Source organism: Lathyrus oleraceus, chromosome 3 (genome assembly GCF_024323335.1).
Source record: "Lathyrus oleraceus cultivar Zhongwan6 chromosome 3, CAAS_Psat_ZW6_1.0, whole genome shotgun sequence".
NCBI classification, from domain to species: domain Eukaryota; kingdom Viridiplantae; phylum Streptophyta; class Magnoliopsida; order Fabales; family Fabaceae; genus Lathyrus; species Lathyrus oleraceus.
Genome location: NC_066581.1, coordinates 67,682,556 through 67,701,408, shown reverse-complemented (window position 1 = coordinate 67,701,408; position 18,853 = coordinate 67,682,556). Strand labels below are relative to the sequence as shown.

The following is an 18,853-nucleotide window of genomic DNA, read 5'->3' as shown; positions in this document are numbered from 1 at the left end:
CGGGGTGGGAACATGTGTCTGACTACATTGAAGATTGGTCACGTATTGCCGCATTTGCCCCACTCAGAAGGAATTAGGCGCTCGAGTCATTCTGGGTGTATCTTGAATGTCATGTAGCAGATGAGATTTCATTCTGCTCATACGACAATCACCGTCAGACGCGTCAGTTGGACCTCATTTCGTTATACTCGGGATGGTTGGCATGTGGGTCAGGTCTGATGTATTTGTATCTATCTGAGCGAGTGATACTCCAGTTTGGGTATCTCCATATTATTCTGAGACACCCCCTTAGATTCTGCTCCTCCCACCGTCTGTCGCAGAGATCTTGATGTGATACTTGAGGATTTCGAGAGTCATTTGGTACTAGAGGAGTATCGCAGGGTGCTGACTCATGTACATTGGGCTTATATAGACTGATACATGACATGGTTCTATATGATTTCACACCCTATCATGATACCAGACGCATCTGGAAGACCACTTATGTCATCTAATCAAGAGGTACTTGAGGCTAGGGATGACCACGTCCAGGACGTAAGCAACGTCTGTTGGCGTATTATGGATATGGTAAGATCGGGCATAGATGAATGACTTTTTGAGGAGTGCATTCCTCAATTGGCCTCTTAGAAGGTATTGTTGTTGAGGCTCGGAATGCCTTGCAGTACAAGCGGAGAAGTCAAAGGGTAGACATACTCAGTAGGTTATATTTGGTTGTATTATTTTTTGTATTTTCAGAACAAGTTATGTATGATCGATACATTTTGATTTTACTTTAATTAATGTGTGACTTTTTACTTTCATTTTACTTTAATATAACTTGATTTTACTTTAATATAATTTGACCTCAAAAAATTACAATGTTAAAACAATGTTGTTGCCTTGAAACTATTCAGACGGATTTTCGAAGATGTATTTCCAAAATATCCATCGTGTACAATTAACATGTTTTCAATATCTTTTAAATAACTTCAGTGGGTATTTTGGAGATGCATGCATTCTCGTATATACTCAGAAAAATTACGAAGATACACCTCCAAACTATATTTTGATAAAAATGAGATGTGTATAACTGAATTACAAAGACTGGTGTGATTTAAGGTACGTCCGAATAGATCCCCGGATACATGAAAAACATTTTCGAATTTTCGGAGGTGTGGCCCACACCCCCCTAGGGTTTTTTCTTTTCACTTAATATGAATTCACATGCATGTATTCAATGAAAAACACAAGACTTTTGGCAGAGAAGTGAGAAATATCACCCATAATCTACAAACCAACAAGTTGTTCATTGAAGTTCAATCCAGTTGTCAAATCAAGTTGCTGATTTAAACTCAATCTAGTTGATTCCATTAAAGTCCCACATTAAATGAGAAAATTATTTCAAGCTTGAAAAAAAAAATGCAAATAATACAAATATTGTCTGGTCTTCAACAAAGATATGCTGCATTATTGGTCAAATTAGTTTCTTAGGTACAACCACCACTCTTGTTAAGATGGAACATACCAGAACTACTACATTCAAATTTTTATCATATATCATAATAATGGAAAAAGTTATAAGTTCCAGAATTGATACATCTCCTACTGGTTCAGTTAGGTAGTGAGTGATTAAGTATATCACTTCAATAAGCAACAGTTCATGTCAAGATCCTACAGAGTAATAATCAAGCTGAAGTAGTTTCTCAAACAGCTTAATTTCTTATACATGCAGGGGTGAAAAATAATAAATTGGAAGGTAGAGGGTGATTTTAGGTAGGTGGTGTGTGTAAGAACAAATCAACATATAGAAAATAGTAATAATAGCCTATTTAACCACTTGAAATTTGACTAGATACACTTTTACAAGTAGAAGAAAGTACTTAATAATATTAATAATAACTCTACACATTGTTGCTTCATGATGAGGATCCAAACAAGGCACATTGCTTTCTTGCATGAGGTGGAACCAGCTTCACCAGCATCTCAGCCGGAACTCCCTTCAGCTCTGCGATAGAGTAGCAAGAACATCGGCATTAATAAAGAAGTTCAAGAGAGATAACACGATTACAGAAAGTTTTTCGGAAATTAGTTTTTTACCAGTGACTTTGAAGTTAAATAACGGAGGAAGGAAACGTCCATTCGGCAACCGAGTGTTTGGATCACGCAGCTCGTCAAAGAATGGATGTACCAGTGCCTCCAACTACATCACATCACATCACACAAACTTTAGTTTAAGATAACATTCAGTTGGAGATCAACATATCTTATATAAGATAAGCATATACTCACAGCCGTGCTTCGGAGATTTGGAGAGTATTGCAATAGTCTTGAGACAAGATCGACAGCTTCCGGCGGCATTCGCTTGTGAAAGATCTGATGACAAGGGATCAAATATTCGATAAGTTTCACTAAATCCAACAGGCTATTTAGTAAAACAGACAAACAAACATTACATACCTTGTGCCATGGATGAGCTTTGATTTGAGGAAATTTAAACTCTGTATAATTAGGATTCATACACTTGATTTCTTCCCTTGTTGGAGTCCCTAAAACCTGCGAGTGAATCCACGAATCTTCAGAACCAATGAAATAAGTAACAGGGTAAATGTTATATCACTATACAATTGTTTAAAACATATCTTACTTTGATAATTTCCACGAGTTGGTCGACACCACTCTCACCAGGAAAAAGCGGCTGATAAGAATAGAACTCCGTCGTTAGTTTTGGTACTCATATGAATTGTAAATGTAAATGGACCGAACATACTTGCAGAAGCTAGATAGATACCTGACCAAGCAAAAGTTCACCGAGTACGCAACCGGCTGACCAAATATCAATGGCTGTGGTGTACTCGGTTGCGCCAAATATAAGCTCAGGAGCTCTATAGTACCTAGAACAGATGTAAGATATGTTCGGTTCACCTTTAACCTGCAAAAGATAAAGCATTTAGTCCTGATAAAATATCATATAGTCATTGAAAACAAACAATACGATTTCAAGGTTAAGAATAAACGAACCAAGACTTTAGCACTTCCGAAGTCGCATATCTTCAGTTGGTGCGTGTGAGGATTGACCTGTTATTAGACAACATCCAAAAGAGACAACCAAAAATCACTATCTCCATTCTTTAAGGAAACTGAGTTGATCGAATGAATACAAAGAAATTAAACAAGTTTTCACGCAAATATACCAGTAAATTTTGAGGTTTAATATCTCTGTGACATACTCCAATACTGTTGTGAATATACGCAAGTGCTCTGCAAATCTACAAAATGAAAAGAGAACAGATTATCAGAACCAACAAGGCGATATAAACACCGACTTTCACAATATCTAGTTAAAACTAACAAAGAAAAGATTAAAAAAATTTAAGGATTAATTATTTTTATGTAGTAATTAGAAATTTACCTGGTAAGAGTAAAGTTTGACATATATCATAGGCATTCTTTGATTCATTTTGTTGTAATGTCTGATCACACGACTAACCGTCTCAGGAACATACTCAAGCACCAAGTTAAGATAAAGCTCATCCTTTTCAGTCGTCGAGAAGAAGCAATGCTTCAATGATACAACATTCGGGTGGTCCAAAAGACGCATGGTTTGCAATTCCCGGTTCTTGTACCTCTTGTCTTGAAGAACCTTCTTTATAGCCACAGTTTCTCCCGTCTCCAAACACTTCGCCTATCATAACAAAAACCGAACAACAAATCAATACCAATACAAGTATGCCCCCAAAACATCAAACCTACTCGATTTCCAAGCAGAGAATACATCAAAAACTAACCTGAAAAACTACACCGAAAGATCCATGTCCAACCACGCGCTCGGCCATGTAACTTATCGTCTAAAATCATAAAACCGAAAAACCAAAACCAACCATTTAAGTTCAACAATTTTATAGCAGTTCCATAACGAATGTAAACGATAAACCAAACACACACACACACACACCTGCTTTGGCTGACCATTTTTACCACCAATGGTAGTGACAATTATATGTCCAGTTTCAGTCCCATTTCCATCTACAACAACAGTAGCAGCTTCCATTTCCTGCATTCAAATTCAGATCAACAAATTTCAACATAAACATTACCACATATTCATTCAACAAAATACTTAATCAACAACAAAAATGCAAAAAAAAAAAACTCTTAACCTTATCATCTCTAATTTTCATGTCATTCATTTCCTCAGGCAACTTCTCAACACCAACAGAACTTGCATTCTTATCTATAAATCCAGAAACAGGTGCTGCAACACCACCTGATGCCATCAACACAGATTACTTATTTACTTCAAAAGTGAACATCCAACACCAAAATCAACACTTCAGTTTCAACCCTACAAAAAAATTCAAAACCTGCATCAAATTCTGAAAAATCAACTCAAAACCCTAGTAAAAAAGATAATGAAGCAATGAAAGCATGAAAATAGAAAAATGAAGCAGAGAAGAATGGAGAAGAGAGTAGTAACTCACCAGAGGAGAGGAAAGCAAGGATTGGACTGGATCTAGGTATAGGTAGAGGTAGTTATGAGTATGAATGGAAGTGAAAACCGTGAGATTCGGAGAGAAGAGACAAAGAGAAAGAGAGAGAAAAAAGACAAATGGAAAATAATAATTGAGTTGAATTCAATTGGTGTATGTATGTAGTGTAGTCAACACAACACAAACATCTATGTCTTACTTTTGTTTTTTTTTCCTTTTCGATAAAATCTATTCTTATCTCTTTTTCTACTTTTTGACCGTTCAACATCCATCTCCTAAACCCTCTCCATATATTTATATAGTCATAATTCTAAGAAAAAATTAATTTTTAAAATTAATTTAATAATTATTGTATCTAGATTACATAATGGATCAGATTCATTAATTTTTTTAATGTATCTAAAAAATCAATTTTCTCTTACAAATAAGATCAAAGAAAGTATTATTTATCATGTGATTTTTGAGTTTTAAATTCTTAGAATTCAACTTATCCAAAAAAAAATGATAAAGAGTAGAGGTGGAAGTGAAACACAGAAGCACAAAAGTCCGAAAAAAAATAGGGTTGAGGTATAGTTGAGGGTACGATTTTAAAATTTTAATTTGTCTTGAAAAGAAAAAAGTTAGGTGGGATGGATGTTAGAGTTCAATGAACCTTCGTTAACCATGCACAAGAATTGAAGAAGAGGAAGATGAAAGAATGAAAACAAATGGAGAAACAAATTTTCTAATTAATTTTCTCAAAATGAAAAATTATTACAATATGTTACAAATTCACTTTCTTTAAGCTTATATAGATTCACTCAATCTCAAATCACATTAAACACAAACTCAAATTCAAACGTAAATGTAAACATAAATGCAAATGAAACACAAAACTCAACTAACTTGAATGTTGAATTACATTCAACGTCTTTTCTTAATTCACATTCAAGTTTAAAAATCATCAACACTAATTTCACCCCTCAAATTAATGAAGTGTTCAGTTTTGATTGTCTTGGTCAGTACATCTATATGTTACTTTTGAGTGTTGAACAACCTCAAGTACTCCATTTTGAACCTGATTGCGTAGAAAATGGTACTTAGTATCAATGTGTTTGCTTCTTCCACGTAGCACTGGATTCTTAGCAAGACTTATGGCAGATTTGTTGTCAATCATCAACTTGACTGGTTTGCTCACTTTGAACTCCAGTTCCTACAACAAATTCATCAGCCAAACAACCTGAAAAATTAACAAAGCACCATTTATGTATTCAGCTTCACATGTTGCTTCTTGGAACACCAAAAAATGGAGGCTCCTAGATACATAAACATGTATTCTGTAGTTCTTCTTATGTCCACTTTGTCACCACACCATTCAGAGTTTGAGTAACATATCAGCTCAGCAACATCTAACACTCTAGATAGAAAGAAAATTACATGCCTCAGAATTCCTTTTACATACCTCAGAATCCTGACTGCAACTTAGTAATGTGACTACTTTTGTTTACTCATAAACTTACTTATCATTCATATTGCATAGCATATGTCAGACCTAGTGTTACACATATATTTCATACATCCAACCAATTGTTTGAAGATTGTAGCATTTACATCTTCATCATCATCATCAGAATCAAGCTTATGATTTGTCTCACCAAGTATGATTGTTTACTTATAATTCATCAACTCAAATCTTTTCTGCAGTTCAAGTTCATACTTCAGTTGGTCCACAATAATTTCCTTCTCATAATGCAAAATCTCCATCCCTAGAAAAATACCATATTTCAATGTCAGTTATATTAAATGCATTCATCAGCACCTTCTTGAACTTCTTTATCTCATAATTACAACTCTCTGTCAAAAGTATGTCATCTACATAAAGACACGCTAGAATCACATTGCCATCAGAAGTATGCAACACATACTCGCCATATTCCATTTCACATTTCTTGAACCCCAAATCCTTAAAAAATGAATCAGTATTCATATTCCAAGCTCTTGTAACTTGTTTCAGCCCATACAAGGCTTTATGCAGCTTGTACACCATCTCTTCTTTGTTCTCGTTCACAAATTCAAGAGGTTGTAACACATAAACTTCTTCTTACAATGGACCATTTATAAAATTTGACTTTACATCTAAGTGTATCAAAGGCCAATTCCTATTTGCAGCTATAGCAATAACCAACCTTACGATTTCATGTCTGACTACAGGTGCAAACACTTCAAAGTAGTCTAAACCATACTTTTGTAGGAATCCTCTAGCTACTAACCTTGCCTTATGCTTGGCCATTAAACCATATGGCTTTAGTTTTATCTTGAAAACCCATCTCACACTGATGGCTTTCTTGTTCTAAGGTAGAATAATCAATTCCCATGTCTTAATTTTTCCAACGACCTCAAGCTCTTCCTTAATGGAGTCCAGCCATATAGTCTTCTTGAGAGCCTCATTGATGCTGACAGGTTCATAGTCCACCATCATGGCACTCTGTATGACTTCCCTTTCAGAGTCAATTCCAATATCTAGCAGTAACTCAAAGTCTTCAAGTCTTCTTGTTATATGTATAACTCTTTGTGGCCTCTAGAAACCTTCAGAAGCAAGACCACCTTCAGAGTCAGATTCACCTTCAGAGTCAAAGTCACCTTTAGAGTCAGCTTCAGGGTCAGGCTCACCTTCAGAGTCAGACTCATCTTCTGATTCAGAGTCATCTTCTGATTTTGACTCCCCTTCAAAGTTAGAATCATCTTTAGAGGCAGCATTTCCTTTAGAGGCAGAATCAGACTCTAGTGTTGACACTGCACTAGAGTTGGATTAAGACGCTCCAATCCCATGTTTCTGATTCCTTCACTATGACATCTCTGTTGACTTCAACTTTGTTGGTGACTGGAAAATAGAGCTTATAAGCACGTGTACTGTGGTAACCTATAAGCAACATGACCTTGCTTCTATCATCCATTTTCCTTCTAGTAGCATATGGTATGTGTTTATAACATACAAAACCAAACACCTTGAAATGGCTAACATTTTTATTTCTTCCATTCCACTTCTCAGTAGAAACTACTTCCTTTAACTTATTTATTGGACATATGTTGGGCATACATACTGAAGTAGCAATTGCTTATGTACATTCTTCTCCTTCAGCATGTTCCTTGTCATGTCAAGCAGAATTTTATTTCTCCTTTCAGCAAGACCATTATGATGTGGAGTGTATGGAGCAGTCACCTCGTGCTCAATACCATGTTCCTCAGAGAACTTCTTGAACTTTGTTGAGTTTAACTCACTTTTACCATCAGTTTTGAGGATCTTTAACATTTATCCATTTTGATTTTCATCCTTCACTTTGAACTTCTGGAACTCGGGAAACACCTCATGTTTGAACTTAATAAGTGTTACCCATGTCATTCTTGTGAACTCACACATAAATGACACAAAGTACTTGTTCCCTCCAAGTGAAGGTACCTCAAATGGACCGCATACATAAGAATGCACCACACCCAAAGCATGAGTTGCTCTTGGAGGAATTTTTTATGAGAATGGAAATCTTGGTTGCTTGTCTTTCATGCATATATCACATAATTTCTCTAGTGCCCCAATATTAGGAATCCCATGTACCAGATTCTTTGAACTCGGATGCCCTAAGCTTCTGTAATTCAGATGCCCTGATATCTTGTGCCACAACTCACTTTCCCCTTTAGCACTTCTTGAACTAAGGCATTGATTGCTTGTTATTGCAACACTCGCGTTGAATGTTCTGTTTCTTCCTAGTTCATATTGCATAATCAGCTTCTGATTACAGTCATACAACTTTAAGAGATTGTTCTTCATGGTTACTGAAAATCATTTTTCAATCAGCTGACATACACCCATCAAATTGATATTCATGCCAGGAACATACCATATATCCTTGATCATTACATTTTTACCATTGTTGAACTTAACTCTGACATTTCTCATTCCTTTAGCATTTAGATACTCATCATCAGCACATACAATCTTAGTCTTTTACCAGAGTCAAAATCAACCATCCATTGCTTGTTTCCAGTTATGTGATTTGAGTAACCAGTGTCCATATACCACTAGCCTACCATTGATTCACCTACATTCTCATATGCCATCAATAATATAGGTTCATCATCAGAAACTGACATGGCTATGTTGGCTTCTTCACCCTTGTTAACCTTGTTTGACCAAGAATTGGCAACAAAATGGTCAAACTTATTGCAACTGTAACACTAAACCTTTCTCTTATCAAACTTATCCTCTCCCTTTTGAACATTCTAATGTTTCTTATCATAATTGGAGAGTTATCACTTATGAACACCACCACCATACTTATTCTTCTTCTCTAATCTTGCTTGCTTCTGGTTCTTCTTGTCATAAGAAGCTTTCAGAGTCTGAGCTTTTAGAGCATATTCTAACTCTTATTCAAAGTTTCTTTCACTCAGACACAACTTTTGTGCCTCTAAACTACTTTGAAACTCTTCAATTCTCATGGTGTTGGTATCTTTAGAGTGTTCTATGGCTACAACTACGTAATCAAACTGAGGAGTAAGTGATCTTAACACCTTTTCAATGACTACTTATTCATGTTGATATTCCAACATTTCTTACGTAGGGGCTGAAACTTGACCTTTTTTATTAATGTGTCACCAAACATAACACTGCACTAGTGTATCCCATGTCGTCTTCGTCAAATCAAATCAAAAAATTTCCTAAACACCTTTGTATTCATACAATGATGGATATAGAACAACACCTTATGGTCCTTCTTCCTCGTTTCTCTTTGCGTAGTTCTTTGTGTTTTTGTTGCATTTTTTTGCAACTGGCGTGTAACTGTCATTGATGAAACCAAGAACATCTTGAGCTCCAAACAACACACGCATCTAAATCGGCCAATGAAATATTTTTGTCGAATACTAAAAGTTTACTGTTCAAACTACCGTTTCTGTTGTTCATCTCCGTTCTTGTGCAAATCACTCGGTTCTCACCAACACTTGTGTTTGCCAAACCCTAAGAATCAAGATTTGTGATTCTCTATGATTTCGAACTTCAATTTAATAAGAAATTCAGAACCGAAATCAATCACACACCTCACTACACTCGTGTTTCGCTATTAATCGAACCAGAGCTCTGGATACTAATTGTTGGAGTTCAACAATGAAACTTCATTATCAATGAACAAGAATTGGAGAAGATGAAGATGAAATAATGAGAAAAGATAGATAGATAGATAGATAGATAGATAGAGAGAGAGAGAGAGAGAGAGAGAAAGATGAATTTTATAACTAACTTTCTCAAAATGAAAGAACTGTTACAATCTATTACAAATTCACTTTCCTTGGGCTTATATAGATTCACTCAAGCTCAAATGCAAATTAAATGCAAACTCAAATTCAAATGCAAATGAAACTCAAAACTAAACTAACTTGAATGTTGAATTACATTCAACAACGGGTATTCATACATTGTATTTCTTAAAGATTAAAGTTGCAAAAACTTATTAATGTTTGTGTCTGTAAAAAATAGGGTGGGATAGATATATTAAAGGACAACAGGGCCAGTGATTGGAAAGAGCAGCCAGACCCTCTGCACAGGGCTTCTAAATGTGGGGACCTCATAATTTTATTTACCAATTGTCATACCCCAAAATTTATCATACCTTATACAACTTTCATCTGGTTCATGGCCCTACTACAAATGTATGCATTCATCATTTCATCACCATATTTGCATTAACATTCATGACCAAAGTCATATTACACAGACTTAAGGCATGGTGATTACACCTGAGGAAAAAACTGGGGTTTTTTGGATAAAGCTTCAAAGAAAAAATCCATAACATAGCAAAAATTCCAAATTTTGGTCTGTGTAACCGGTTACCTAAATTGTGGTAGCCGATTACACCCTCTTTTAAACAGGCGTCCAAGGAAAACTTCTATATGTGTAACCGGCTACCAAAATCCCGGTAGTCGGTTACACCTACGTTACACAAACTTTCTAGACCATTTTCGGTCTGTATAACCGGTTATCCAAATCCCGATAACCGGTTACACCTGCGTAGATGACAACAGTAACTTTATTTTTTTACACAAAGTGATTCCTTTTTTCATCCACCTACCCATATGTTTTCCTTATAAATAGCACACTATTTCCCCCTGATTTACACAAGCTAGCAACCCTTAGAATTTTTGTCAAAATCACTCAAATCCTCTCCTTAAACCTAAACCCAAACTCATACAATCATTCTCTCTCAAATCACCACCCACAACTTTTTTCTCATTTCATTTTTTTCTTCCACTCTCTACACTCACAACTCAACCTCTTTCACTAAGTTTCAACCATAACCACATTTATTCCAAACCCCTTGTTTCATATACAAAATCAACACCACAATAACTTAGTTTTCACATCACGCATTTGGTAATGATTGTAGCTCAAATTCATTAGCATTTTGGTTCAGTTTTTGTGTTAAAAATGGGTGTGTATTCATGGTTTTTTAGAGGGATTTGAATCAAGTTTAAGACAAGTGGATTTTGTCTGGGTTTGCACTCTTTTTGGGTTTTTTGTTCTTATTACTCTTCATTTATCATTTTAAATCACACTTTATTATTATCATTTCTTGTTTATTATTTACCTATTGTTATGATTATATTGGTTGATAAGATCTTTAACATCATTGATTAATGATCCCAAGGTTGATTGAACCTTCAATATTTCAAACATGTTGATGAATGATCAATGGATTATTATTGACACTTTGAGGTATTGATAGGTTGCCCTTGGTTGATTATTTATTGAATCTCTTGATGATAGATGAGACTTTTTGTAACTTTGTCACTAACCACTAACTACTAACTTCTAACTTTTATATTATTGCATTTTACTCCTTCACCATTTAAATACTCGCAATTTACTTTCCGAAATTATTTTTATTGTTCATTTTATTTTTAAGCATTTTATGTTTATGTCCATTATCATCCATTCACCTCATATGTCATTTACTTTGTGCCATTTAATTTCTTGTTGTTCCCTTATCACTTTGCATGATAAAAAAAGAATAAAAAATATGATAAAAATGAAAAAGACCAAAAATATGCATTCATTTGTTACCTAATGTTGGACTTAGAGGACTTATTAGAGCCTTTGCATTTAGACCTTGAATCATTGTATTTTACTTATTGTTTGACTTGGAGTTTCTTTGGACTTGTAATCTTTTATTGTAAGCATGACATTCATGGCATTACCCTAGGGAGACATGTTATTAAGCCAATTATCCACTAGTTAGCATATGTCACTTTACACACATAAGGATTTTTCTTGAGCCAATTATCCACTAGTAGGAAAGCTCCACTCTTACTCAATCTCAATGTTTCAGAACAATAAGCAATAAACCTTTGATCCAACGTCAAGGGACATTTTTCTTAATCAAATTCAAAACACAATAAATATACGAATAAAATTTCATGCTACGAGCCTTAAGTGGTGGAGAATGAGTAAGAGTGGAGCTTTCCTACTCTTACTTTGAGTACTTTGGACACAAGACGCTTGGCTTGGTTGTTTGAAATATTCACCTCTACCCATAGTCTTTAGTGCAATTCTAATAAAAAATAATCTCTTTTCAAAAACATAAAAAAAAACACCAACTCATCAAACCTATTTTTTTGCGCCTTAGGGCATCACCCCAAAAACCCTTTTTCAAGGTAAAATCAACCAACGCAATCATTTTTCTACTCCAAACTACGGAGCTCTGATTCTTCATTTCACGATGAATGATATGTAGGCACAAGGGCCCTAATCCTTGGGAAGTAAAATAATAAAAAAACCAACCATTTACCTTTTCTCTGATAGAAAGCAAGCATTAAAATAGATAAACACCTATTTCATGTAGACAACTTAGATAGTTCTCATCGAGTACAATGGATGTGAAAGGTGCTAATACCTTCCCCTCGCATAACCGAATTTTGAACCCTAATTTGGTTACGAGAGCAAATTTTTCTTTTCTTTAGAAGGTTTTATCGACTATTTTCCCTTTCCTTTTTTTTGGAATAAATAAAATCTGGAGGTGACTCTTCTGTGTCAGCTCATTTTTCGTGTAGCGACAGCTGGCGACTCTATTGGGGACTTGGTTTCCTTAAGCAAGTCAAGCCTAGTCTAGGTTGTTTTTCTGTGTATGTGGGTGTTTATCTTTTTGTTTTATCTTTCTATCTAATTGCTTTCTTTATTTCTGTTGACATTGTCTCATCTACTACATGGCTCTTTGAGGATGAGGTACAAAATGGATACTATTGACTGCAAGAAAAAAATGGTGGGAAAGACTTTTTACCCGATCCTAGAGAGTAAAATTAAGATAGGAGAGGTTGTGTAGTATGGGCCATCGAGAAGCTTTTCTCGTAAGGGTCGATACGAGAACCTCACTTAGAATAGATTTTTTTAGGATATTGATAATCATCAAGATTTTGGCGTAAGCATCGACATTTTCATTGGAATCCTTGACTCTAAGGACCTTTGTAGAACCCTAAACTTTTGGCCAATTAGGAACGATGGTCACGTAGTGCGGATCCCTGAGAAGCTTTTCTCGTGGGTTCGGTACGAAGACCTCATTCATAATAGATTTCCTTGATGGAGTTGACGCTTGGAAAGTAAGATTGACATAAGTGGAAAACAATCAAGGGAATCCATGACTCTGAAACCTTTGTCTAGAACCCAATGTCAATGGTCGCATAGTGCGGGTCCCTGAGAAGCTTTTCTCATGAGGAGCGGTACGAAGACCTAACCTAGAATATATTCATTTGGGGTCCCTATTTTTAAGAAACCCTAGATCATACCCAGTGAGATCCCTGGTTTGAAAAGCAATCAATGTGACCCTCCGTCCGTACGTCAAACTTATGAACCCATGCTTGAGTATCGTTCATCCATTCACCCATGCATTCATACATCATAAACATAAACAAAAAAATAAAGATCTTAGTATCTTGTGTTCATTGCAGGAATACACACGAACATTTGCCAAAGTAATCATGAATCCTTCTCATAGGAAAAGCACATTCTCCTTCCGATACAAGCAACCTCAAATTGACACTTTAAAAGCCTTGAGTTCTAGGGTGACGCCTATCAAGAACAACAAGATCCATGCAACCTATGGGAATATTATGGACATATTGACAGAAAAATTGGACTTTGGAGCTCTCACCACCTTCGCTCAATATTATGATATCCCTCTGCGGTGTTTTACTTTTCCCGATTTTCAAATAGCTCCAACCTTGGAAGAGTTCGAGAGGATTTTGGATCGACCTATCAAAGATCATAATCCTTTCCCGAAGATGGAAAAAGACTTTACTATGTCCAAGTTAGCCTTAGTGTTGGGTCTTAAAGCAAGCGAACTGGTGGCCAATTAGGCACCTAAGGGTTTTGTCAAAGGTATTCACAAGGAAGTACTTGGAAAACCATTCTTAGAAGTTCATCAAAGAAGATAAGTGGGAATCCTGTGGTGCAGTCTTTACACTTTTGATTCATGGAATTGTCTTATTCCTTAACATTGACAATTTCATAGATTGTTTGGCAGCAGAGATTTTCATGGCTGGAAACCTAGTGTTTTTCTTGTTAGAAGATTTCTACCATAATTTTCAGACTCGTTATGAGAAGAAAGATGGAACTTTCCTTTGTCGCGCTCCGTTGTTGCACTTATGGATGAGAACCCACATGCCTCAAAAAGGTCATTTTATCTCTAAAGGTCTCACTTGGCCTCGGAGGTTTGCTTCTCTCTCTGTTGGTTATGTCCAGTGGTACAAAAGAGTGTGGGAAACTGAAAATGTCATACTCAAATATAGAGGATTTCCTAATGTACCTTTGATAGGGACGCGTGGTTGCATCAATTATAACCCTGTGTTATTCAAGAGGCAACTTGGGCATGCAATGGTCAGTCCTCCCAAAGATAAAGACCTTGTATCTTTCATCATCAATGATGTTGATCCACTCAATACATTTGTAAGGAAAGTGATAAGAGCTTGAACAAATATCATCATAATTGGTCAAAAATGGAGAAAGAAGAATGTCATAGCCAAAGAACCATATGTCAAGTGGGTAAGGGAAAGATCTCATATAGTCAAGTTTCCTTTATTCTTTGAGTCCTTATCCTTCCCTCTAGTGCCAGAACTTGAGCCAATCTTACAAGAAGATGTCGATAAGCTTGACAACAAGATCAAAGAGCTTGAATTGGAGAACACTCAGCTACGAGTTCATCTCAACCGTGCCAGGCAAGGAAATGAAGACTTCGAAGATGAGAGTAAGAAAATCAAGGAGAAGTTTGAGAACAACAAAAAGAGGTCAAGGGATGAGAAATGTAAGAAAGAGTGGGTTGGTGGTGCTCTGTTAGAGGCCAATTCTGAGCTTAACATTTGAAATAATGAGTTGGGTCGAGCTTGGTGCATTGTCAATGACCTAGAGAAGACTATTGAATTGTCCAACGCAATAAAGAAAGCAGGCATAGAAGATTATGAGGCTTAAATGCTAGAACTAAGGAACACCATCAAGGAATGCAAGGATCATCTATCCCATGAAAAGATAGAAAATGAGAAGATATACCAAGGGTGTCTGCATGAGCAGTTCCATCTAGGAAAAACTTATGAAGAAATCAAGAATATGAAGAATGATATTTATGATCAAGCTTACCAAGAGTTTAAGAACAATTGTAAGTATTGGGAAGACAAGTGCCTAAGGGGAGAAGCTGCTATAACTCAAATGGATGGTATCATCAAGAATCTACAAACTCTCTACACCGATTGGAAAAACAAATATGCAAATATGGTTGTGCTGACAAACTTTTCCCTCCAAGACTTCCCCGAGAAGTTAAAGGAGGCATATATGATCACGTGCTTGGAAAATACCCCCCAATAGGTCTTTAACTTCATGAAGTTTTATAAGAAGACTATGGCAAAGCTCATCACTGACATTGAAGCACTTCGTAGGACTCAAGGGGTCGCTTTTAGGGTTGATTTGTAATTTGCGTTATTTTCAATTCAAGAAGTTTGTCTTTCCAAAATTCCTTGTACTTGTTATCTGATTCCAAAGTGAATGAATGAGGCTTTTATGTTTCCCCTTGTGTCTGCTTCTTATTTTCTGATCGCAATGATAAAATGTTTAAGTATTCCTCGTAATAAATAACACAAGAACTAAGATCTTTGCATAATAAAGAATACAAAAAAATGCATTCATGCATCATTCTGCATTTCCCAAAGCAAAACCAAGAAACTCATCCTTGGTCCTTTTTGAACAAAATCCGCTACCGCAAAACTAACATCTCAACATCAATATAATACCCAAAGCAATCAAAGATGATTGATGGATCAACTAGAACAAAATCAAGTTGATTTGAGGGAAGAGGTGTCCAACATATGTACCTAGACGGGGCAGCTAATGGAGACAATACAAGTTGTGGCCATAGGCCATTGCTAGGGGTCAAGAGGAAATTTGTCAAGCCAATCTACAAGTTGTAACTACCAACACGCCACTCCTACACCTATTATTCCTATTATGTAAACCCTCATGGGCACACCCGTGGGTAATTCCCCACTTGTGCTAGAAGGCCCAGTAAATCCAAATGATGCACCCGCTTTTAGTTTTCCCGTCCTTGAGGTGGATAATCAATATGATGCTTTCTTCATCCCGAGGGATGAGTCGATCTTCGATGTTGTTGGGCTATCAAGCACTAAGATGGAAAAGAAGGTCCGTTCCATAAAAGAAAAGATGAGGGCAATGGAAGGGTCCAATAATTTTGGGCTAGATATTGCTGAAATGTGCTTAGTACCAGGCGTCTGAATACCGGCTAAGTTCAAGGTCCCCGACTTTGAGAAGTACAAAGGGGAAAGCGACCCAAGAACTCACATTTGGTCCTACTATAGAAAGATAGCTGCATATGCCGACAACGAGAGACTTCTCATGCATTTCTTTCAGGATAGTTTAAGTGGAGCTTCACTCAAATAGTACATGCAATTAGAAGGTATCCACATTCGTACAGAGGGACATGGCTGAAGCTTTCCTAAAGCATTATCAATGCAATACGGATATGGCTCTGAATCGTACTCAACTCCAAAATCACACTCAAAAACCTGATGAAACTTTTAAGGAGTATGCTCAATGTTGGATGAAGTTAGCTACAAGAGTGAAACCTCCTATGCTGGAGTGAGAACTCATTGATATGTTTATCGGGAATCTTCAAGGGCCATACTTAGACAGGATGGTAGGGAGTACATCCTCTAGTTTTTCAGACTTAGTTCTTGCCGGTGAAAAAATTGAGAATATGATTAAGATGGGAAAGATTCAAAATGTTGCCAGTACATCTGGTGTAGCAAAGAAACCTTATGTTGGCTTTGGGAAGAAAAGAGAATGAGAAACTAACGAAGCTACAATTGTGAGAGGAAGGGCTCTAGTGTACCATGCACCTTATCAACAGGTGGATGCCATGTCACCTATTCAAAATCAACAACCCTACGTTATTCCTGCCGATCAACGGGCCAATCAATAGCCAGCCCCGTATAAGCAGCAATATGCTCCCCAACAACAACAACGATACTACCAACAAAATCAGCAAAGGTAGAGAAGGCCTGAGAGAAGGTTTGATCATGTCCCAATTCCATATAGTTGTTTGCTTTCATATTTGTTACATGGATCTTTGGTGAAACTAAGAGAGCTACGACATCCTCCAGCAGTCCTCCCTCCCGGTTAGGACGTGAATGCTCGGTGTGAGTTCCATTTCGGGGCACCCGACCATTCTGTTGAAAATTGCAAAGCCCTTAAGTACAAGGTGCAAGAGTTAATTGAGTCCAAGGCCATCACGCTCGCTTTGAACATCCAAATGTGAATAACAACCCTATGCCTCCGCACAATAAACCTACTGTAAGAACGATAAAAGAAGTTGAAGGAAAGAAGCTGGTGTCCACGGTGGACGAATTGAAAACTCCTTTGTTTGATGTTAAGAAACAATTAATGATGAATAAGCTATCTCCCGGTTGTAATGCTACTTGTGAGCATTGTTTGGTGAATCCGCAAACTTGCAAAGCCTTGAGAGCTGGTGTGCAAAAATTGATGAATCAAGGTGTTGTATTGGTATAGCATTTGTCTACCATTGAAGAGGTTGCAACTTTTGAAATTCCTTATGATCAAACTCAGCCATTGGAAATCCCTTATGGCTTGACTCCAATGACAATATAAGTTTACCTGATCACTCCTTTGACAATCATTGTGCCTACTCCTTTCCTGTATGAGAATACAAAGGCAGTTTCGTGGAACCATGACTCTGCAATCTATGTCCATGGACGAAAGATGGAGGATGAATATTTAAGGTCTAAAGAGTCAAGCATCAACATTGCTGGAACAAGGGGAGTAACTCAAAGTGGCGGAATATTTGCACCAGTACCTCCCACAAATGACAGTGGTGGAGCTTCAAATCAAGAGAAAGGGAAGTAAGTTAAGAGCAATGAACAAGGGCATGATTATACTCTAAGAGCAACTCCAGTTAGTGAATTAGAAGAATTCATGCGCATTATCAAGAAAAGTGATTATAAAGTAGTTGATCAACTCAACCAAACACCATCTAAGATCAAAATGTTGTCCTTGTTAATGTGCTCTGAAGCTCATAGGGACGCGTTAGTAAAATTCTTGAGAACAATTCATGTTCCCCAAGAAATTTTAGTTTGCCAATTTGAAGGAGTTATGAACAACATTACCTTTAGTATCAACTTGGGTTTTATTGATGATGAACTCCCTCCTGAAGGAAGAAACCATAACAAAGCTCTACACATCTCCATTGAGTGTGTGGACACAGTCTTGTCCAGAGTTCTAGTGGATACATGTTCATCTTTGAATGACCAAAGAGTTATTTATTAAAGCTGACCATCAAGGGATTGGTAATGAAGCCTAGTGCACTAATAGTGAGATCTTTTGACGGCTCTAGGAGAACAGTAATTGGAGAAGTAGACCTTCATGTTAAGACTGAACCACATACGTTCTTCATCACTTTCTATGTGATAGACATCTATCCATATTACAATTATCTTTTGGGATGACCCTGGATTTATTCGGCTGGAGCAGTCACTTTGATTCTCCATCAGAGGCTTACATTTATAATCAACAACAAGCTGGTGGTCATGGAAGGTGAGGAAGACATTATGGTGAGTCATCTAGCATCATTCTTCTATGTTAAGGTTGAAGGAGAAATTCAGGAGACTCCCTTTCAAGCATTTTAGGTGGTAAGTGTGGTGATGGTTCCTCCTACAAAAGAAGCCAAAAATGTTGAATTTCCCATGGTCTCATGGAAGGACACAAATACGGTGATAGAGACAGGACACCCTGAAGGTTGGGGTAGAATGCTTGAACTTTCAGTGAACAAGGATTGTTCTGGTTTGGGATAACATTC

The 18,853-nt window shown here is 36.8% G+C and overlaps 1 protein-coding gene across 1 annotated transcript; it reads right to left on the bottom strand.

The window, feature by feature from the left end:
- Positions 1-1,598: 1,598 nt before the first annotated feature.
- Positions 1,599-4,625, bottom strand: LOC127132579 (glycogen synthase kinase-3 homolog MsK-3). The gene is made up of 13 exons (XM_051061536.1): positions 4,458-4,625; positions 4,137-4,321; positions 3,932-4,030; positions 3,765-3,824; positions 3,389-3,661; positions 3,171-3,245; positions 2,998-3,054; positions 2,768-2,908; positions 2,624-2,674; positions 2,437-2,532; positions 2,269-2,352; positions 2,077-2,179; positions 1,599-1,984 (listed from the first exon to the last, which is right to left on the bottom strand). The coding sequence occupies exons 2-13, from the start codon at positions 4,251-4,253 to the stop codon at positions 1,896-1,898; spliced, it is 1,245 nt and encodes a 414-aa protein (XP_050917493.1). The 5' UTR covers positions 4,254-4,321; positions 4,458-4,625; the 3' UTR covers positions 1,599-1,895.
- Between the last annotated feature and the right edge of the window lie 14,228 nt (positions 4,626-18,853).

Coding starts and splice junctions, on each gene's coding strand:
- LOC127132579 (XM_051061536.1), bottom strand. CDS start 4,253: ATGGCATCAGGTGGTGTTGCAGCACCTGTTTCTGGATTTATAGATAAG. Junction 3,246..3,388: donor TCAAACTTTACTCTTACCAG/GTAAATTTCTAA, acceptor TTCATTTTGTAG/ATTTGCAGAGCACTTGCGTA. Junction 1,985..2,076: donor ATTTAACTTCAAAGTCACTG/GTAAAAAACTAA, acceptor ACTCTATCGCAG/AGCTGAAGGGAGTTCCGGCT.